Below are 6,349 nucleotides of genomic sequence, written 5' to 3'. Positions count from 1 at the left end.
TTTCCCAGGAGATTTCCCTCGGCTCTGGATTTCTAACTTGAACCAAGTGGTTTTCTGCAAAGCTCCGTAAACATGGCTGGCTAACTTCTGTTTTAGTGCTTTCCAAATTATATCAAAATAATCTGTCATTCCCCACTAGACAAAGGATCTTCAAAAGGAAAAAATCTGCATTTATACAGGGCACTGTTTATCTGTGATTGTAATATCTACATAGATCTCTTTATCCTTTATATGTATCATTCTTCTTTGCATCTAACACTTAGTAGGCATTACAAATTATTGAATGAATATAGCAGTGACTATTTCACAGAGAAGGCATTTTTATATAACAGAATTCTTTTGCATACTATATTTCAAAATAAACAGTTCTTAGGAAACTCATATCATTAATACAATAAAGTTAAACATTTAGACTAACATAAATTATTAGAAGATATAATCATGTTACCTGGAAAAACACAGCAATGATCACGAAATAGAAATCTGAAAAATTGGGAGTTAACTGCTATTTTGTTCCCTGGGTGGGTTACATTTATGGAAGGTAGTCAATTCACCTGATTCAACAGGAGAAGGAAAATGTTTATAGTACAACTTTCTCCCAATTGTAATGAATTCCAATTACATAAGTATCATCTTTCCCTCAAATATTTCATTTGTTTTTTTCCTAATGGAAGTATTTTCATTAGCACTCAACTGCTTAGCTTCCCATTTTGAGATATAAAATCTCACCTTTATATCTGATAAAATATATACCAACTAATTCTTAAAAAAATTGTCAACTACTAGAACTGAAATCTTATAAACTCCCACTTCAAAATTATATTGACAAAATGAAAGCAAGAAAATCAAATTACATCGAATCCCTAAATCTAAATTCCAAGCAGGGCCTCAAATTTGACCTCATATCAAAAAGAGAAAACTTTTCTTAAATTCAACTAAATGTGATTCTCAAAGCAATGCTATCGTGGGCAGGATATGCGACATGACTCTTCATGTCTATAATGTGTCTTCCTTCCTCTTGGACATACCAGGGAACCGTAATGTCATTTTTTTTGTTGGGCAATGAAAACAAAAATCCTTGTCTGTAAAACTTTCTCGTAATGACAACGACAACAACAGTACCAAGACGATATTAGAACATAGATGAGATTATATTGCAATTAGCCATGGGGTGTCTGACAGGTTTCTTTCTTTCTAAGGGAAATCGTGCATTTTGTTTCAAGCCTCAAAGATTTTGATAAAAGAAAAGTGCAATTTTTGCCACAAAAAGACAGGTGGCGTAAGCATGCAACATTTTTTTTTAAATACTTAAAGTGATTATTTTCTCTCTGGTTCTTTGAAAAAGCTCGCTCGTGCTCGGGTTTGTGGTGGAGCCGGGTGACGTCAGTGTGGCAGTGCGGAGTCAGGCGCGGCGGCTCCCTATAAGCCCAGGAGCTGTCCGGGTGCTGAACCGGCCCAAGCAGCTCACCCGGCGGACTGCAAGGAACATGCTGTGGTGGTTCTCGGCAATATAAAAAAGGAGGTAAGATTGCTTTTCCTTTTGCTTTCCTGGGAAGTTCTAAATTGCGTGTTCTTCCTTTAATTCTTAGCTGCGAAGAGAAAGACAGTTAGGGACGCCTGTATCTGTTATAACTGACTGGCAACCTGCTGCTCATCAGTCTCTCTAAGGATACTACGTGCATTTATGATTGAATCTGTGATTTATGCTACTTGGGGTTGGATGTTTATTCACCATAATGTTATTTAGATAATTGTACATAAAAAGCATGAAAAAGTTCAGATTTTAGTGTCAATACACACATGAATGGTAAGTTAACCAAGCCTTTTTTTTTTTCTTAATTGATTGTTTCCTCTCTTGAGGACCAGATAGAAAGCCGAGCTATAGTTTATATGCTTAATATTCTTAACAGTAGGTTTCCAATGATTCAAAGGTTATTAAACCCCATTAGTCATAGAGGCAACCAATTTTAGAAATAGTTTTTTTTCTTTCACATTTACTTCACACGAGCTCAAAATTAAATAACTATATAACATTATTTTCTGAATTCATATATTCTAAAAGGGCTTCTAGTATTGTCTAATTTAGTCTCAGAAAAGTAATAATAGAATTATCCTGAACATGGGCTGCTGCTTCTATTCAGAGTGAAGATTATTATAATAGACTGGATGCAACTGTGAATTATAGGGAAGTGATGATTTGGAAAATGTAATGACAATGTTCAGAACTGCATAAATTATTACTGTTATTATGTTTTGATTGAAAGAGGTTGATAATATTTTGTTAAAGATTTTGAATAAGACAAGTATTTCTTTTTTCTATATCCCGGCTGGTAAAATTACTCACAATAGATATATTCACCTGCATTTTTCAGGGTTCCAGTCTTATTTTAATAGATAAGACATTTTAACTAAAGAGGCTTTTGGTCAAACCCTAAATAGGATATTGCAGCTGTTGAAACCATCTTTATTACTTCCCTGCTACCTGGGAAAGAAATCCCTTGAGTCTTATTCAAAGGCAATAACTATGTCATTCAAACTGAATATCAATAAATGACCAAGGGGTAGCACTTGTTAGGCTGTAATTTAAACAATTGCAATGAGTATTATCTCCACTCCACAGCAAAACAAGATAGTGATTTCAAAGATAGCACACAGCCCTTATGTTAAGAATACGTCGGGAAATGAAGAAAATAAGTTTGTGAGGGGTTTTTAAAATTACTATTTCAAATGCCAGTGTTGGAAATAGATTGCTAAAACTAAATTAATCCTGAAATAATATTAAAAGAATGTATAATGTCCTTGATTAAACCTAAAAATTTATGAATAAAATTTCTAGTAGTAAATATTGTCTGATAGTAGTTAATTTAGAAGTATTCTCTGACATACTTGTGTAGATTTTTCTTTTAGTAAATTAAATAGGTTAATGGGAATCATTTAAATAAATATATGCATCTGTGCTAAAGAAGTTTCTATCACCATTTTTAGGTTCTAAGAAGTGAAAAACATAATTACCAATATTATATAGTGAACAATGATATTTTCTACAATTGATGTCCAAGTTAACTGAAAATTGATGTCCAAGTTAACAAAGCCATGATTCATATAATAATCATGAACTAATATATAAAAATCTTTTATTTGCAACAAAACTGTATTAGATGTAGATATGAATACCCTTGCTAATTCATATATGAGATTATAAAGCATTAGAGAAAAAAATGAATGAATATTTTTAAGTAGGAAGAATTCAACACATCATCTGTGTTTATCCAAATCAGGAGTTACATAGTGGTTATTTTAAGATTTTTCTAACAGTATGAGTCATTTAAGATTTCACAGGTCCATACCAAAATAGACACAGACATAAGTTAAGCTGAATCTGAACACTCACAAGTTCAGAAATAGACTAGTTAAGAAAACTTATGTTCTCTCTGTAGCATCTGTTATTATTTACTATACAGCTTTGAGAGCTGATGAAAAATATAACCACAATTGCCTTTTGCAAGACAGCCACAATAAAATTATTAAGAGAACTATAAAGCACAGGGATTTTAAAAGAGTTTATTGGTATTGTTTGTTTACACAGAAAGAAACCTCATTGTTTTAGTCTACTAACTATGCCCAGAGAAGACCCAGGTAATGGGAGGCTATTAAGATCTAAGCCTTCCCAAATCGATGGACTTGTGTGACAGTGAGAACAAGTTATTTCCAAAAACTGTCTGTGAATGAGATTTAGACAAATGGAGTGCTGTGGCACTACATTGTATGTAATAATGTCCTGCTGCTGTGTTTCTGCAAAAAAAAAAAAAAAAAAAGCATTAGATGGACTCTCCAGGAAATAATTCTCACGTTGTTTGATAACCTTAAGGAAATAATATAGCATGTGTGAATGTACATGTATGTTTTAAAATTAAGCTAATTATTCTTTTTTTGGCCAGTGATTTCAATGGGAATGCTACAAAAGAGAACTAAGACTTAGCTTGGAAAGTCTTAGAAGAACACATGCGAATCTAAAAAATAAAATTTGACAAACGTCCTATCATTGCTTCAGTTATTGTTAATGCTATACAGATTTAATAAAGAAGGGTAACAATTTTGATAAGGATTCCTGTGAGCTTGTGAGGATCCTATAGAAAATATTTATAGAGTTTTTAAAAAGTTATCCTAACTTTAATGTGAAATAATCCCTACCATATTTTATATTTCCCTCAATGATGGTGCTGCAGCATCTGCTAGTCTGTTTCAGTTGTGTTGACCCATGTTTTCTATGCTTTAAGGAAATCTTTCAACATGGCAGAAGCTAAGACTCACCGGCTTGGAGCAGCCCTGTCTCTCATCCCTTTAATTTTCCTCATCTCTGGGGCTGAAACAGCTTCATTTCAGCGAAACCAGCTGCTTCAGAAGGAGCCAGACCTCAGACTGGAAAATGTCCAAAGGTTTCCCAGTCCGGAAATGATCAGGGCTTTGGAGTACATAGAAAAGCTCCGACAGCAAGCTCACAAAGAAGAAAGCAGCCCAGACTATAATCCCTACCAAGGTGTTTCTGTTCCCCTTCAACAGAAAGAAAGTGGTGATGAAAGTCACTTGCCAGAAATTTCAAGGGATCCCCTGAGTGAAGATGAGTGGATGAGGATAATCCTTGAAGCTCTGAGACAGGCTGAAAATGAGCCTCAGTCTACATCCAAAGACAACAAGCCCTATGCCTTGAATTCAGAAAAGAACTTTCCAGTGGACGTGACTGATGATTATGAGACCCCACAGTGGCCCGAGAGGAAGCTCAAGCACATGCGATTCCCTCCTATGTATGAGGAGACTTCCAGGGACAGCCCCTTCAAGCGCACGAATGAAATAGTGGAGGAACAATACACTCCTCAAAGTCTTGCTACCCTGGAATCCGTCTTCCAAGAGCTCGGAAAACTGACCGGACCAAACACCCAGAAGCGTGAAAGGATTGATGAGGAGCAAAAACTTTATGCAGATGATGAAGATGACATCTACAAGGCCAATAACATTGCCTATGAAGATGTGGTTGGGGGAGAAGATTGGAACCCAGTGGAGGAGAAAATAGAGAGCCAAACTCAGGAAGAGGTGAGAGACAGTAAGGAGAATACGGAAAAGACTGAGCAAATCAATGATGAGATGAAGCGCTCTGGGCCCCTGGGCCTCCAGGATGAAGATCTCCCCAGGGAGAGTAAAGACCAGCTCTCGGATGACATCTCCAAAGTGATGGCCTATCTGAAAAGGTTAGTGAACGTCGCAGGGAATGGGAGGTCACAAAACGGGGACAGAGCAGCCCGGCTTTTTGAGAAGCCACTTGATTCTCAGTCTATTTATCAGCTGATTGAAATCTCAAGGAATTTACAGATACCCCCTGAAGACTTAATTGACATGCTCAAAAATGGAGAGAAGCCAAATGGGTCAGTGGAACCAGAGCAGGAGCTTGAACTTCCTGTTGACCTAGATGACATCCCAGAGATTGACTTAGACCGCGCTGACCTGTTCCAGAACAAGATGGTCTCCAAGAGTGGCTACCCCAAAGCCCCTGGCCTTGCTACGACAGATGCCCTACCAGATGGACTCAGTGTCGAGGACATTTTAAGTCTTTTAGGGATGGAGGGCACAGCGAATCAAAAGCCTTCATATTTCCCCAATCAGTATAATCGGGAGAAGGTTCTGCCAAGACTCCCTTATGGTCTCGGAAGATCTAGAGCAAACCAGCTTCCCAAAACTGCCTGGATGCCAGATGTGGACAACAGACAACTGGCGTATGAAAACCTGAATGATAAAGATCAAGATTTAGGCGAGTACCTGGCCAGGATGCTAGTTAAATACCCTGAGATCATGGCTTCAAACCAGGTGAAGCGAGTTCCTAGTCAAGGCTCGTCTGAAGATGACCTGCAGGAAGAGGACCAGCTCGAGCAGGCTGTTAAAGAGCATGTGAATCAAGGCATCTCTCACGAGACTGACCAGCTAGCCTCGGTGAGCAAAAGGTTCCCTGTGGGGACCCCAAAGAATGACGATTCTCCAAACAGACGTTACCTGGATGAAGACCTGTTACTAAAAGTGCTGGAATACCTCAACCAAGAAAAGGCAGAAAAGGGAAGGGAGCATATTGCTAAGCGAGCAATGGAAAATATGTAAGCAGCTTTCATTGATTGCCCTACTTTCTCCCACCCCAAGCAAAACCCCAGTGTTTCTCTTTAGTGTGTTGACCTCTATCCTGTTAACACCATAATATCTTTAAACGATGTACAGGCAGATGATTCCATTTCACTGGGGTGGCTGCTTCACTTACTCTGAGCTATTCTCTTGTGTATGGGTATGTGTAAATGTTATGACTTGTGGATAA

At 37.5% G+C, this 6,349-nt stretch overlaps 1 protein-coding gene across 1 annotated transcript; it reads left to right on the top strand.

The window, feature by feature from the left end:
• Positions 1 to 4,290: 4,290 nt before the first annotated feature.
• Positions 4,291 to 6,141, top strand: SCG2 (secretogranin II; the record flags this gene model as incomplete). The annotated part of the gene is made up of 1 exon (XM_084238646.1): positions 4,291 to 6,141. One exon carries the CDS (start codon positions 4,291 to 4,293, stop codon positions 6,139 to 6,141), a length of 1,851 nt encoding a protein of 616 aa, XP_084094772.1.
• Positions 6,142 to 6,349: the final 208 nt, after the last annotated feature.

This window comes from Talpa europaea (assembly GCF_964194135.1).
Source record: "Talpa europaea genome assembly, chromosome: 1".
NCBI lineage: Eukaryota > Metazoa > Chordata > Mammalia > Eulipotyphla > Talpidae > Talpa > Talpa europaea.
This window is presented reverse-complemented; position numbering and strand designations above follow the sequence as displayed.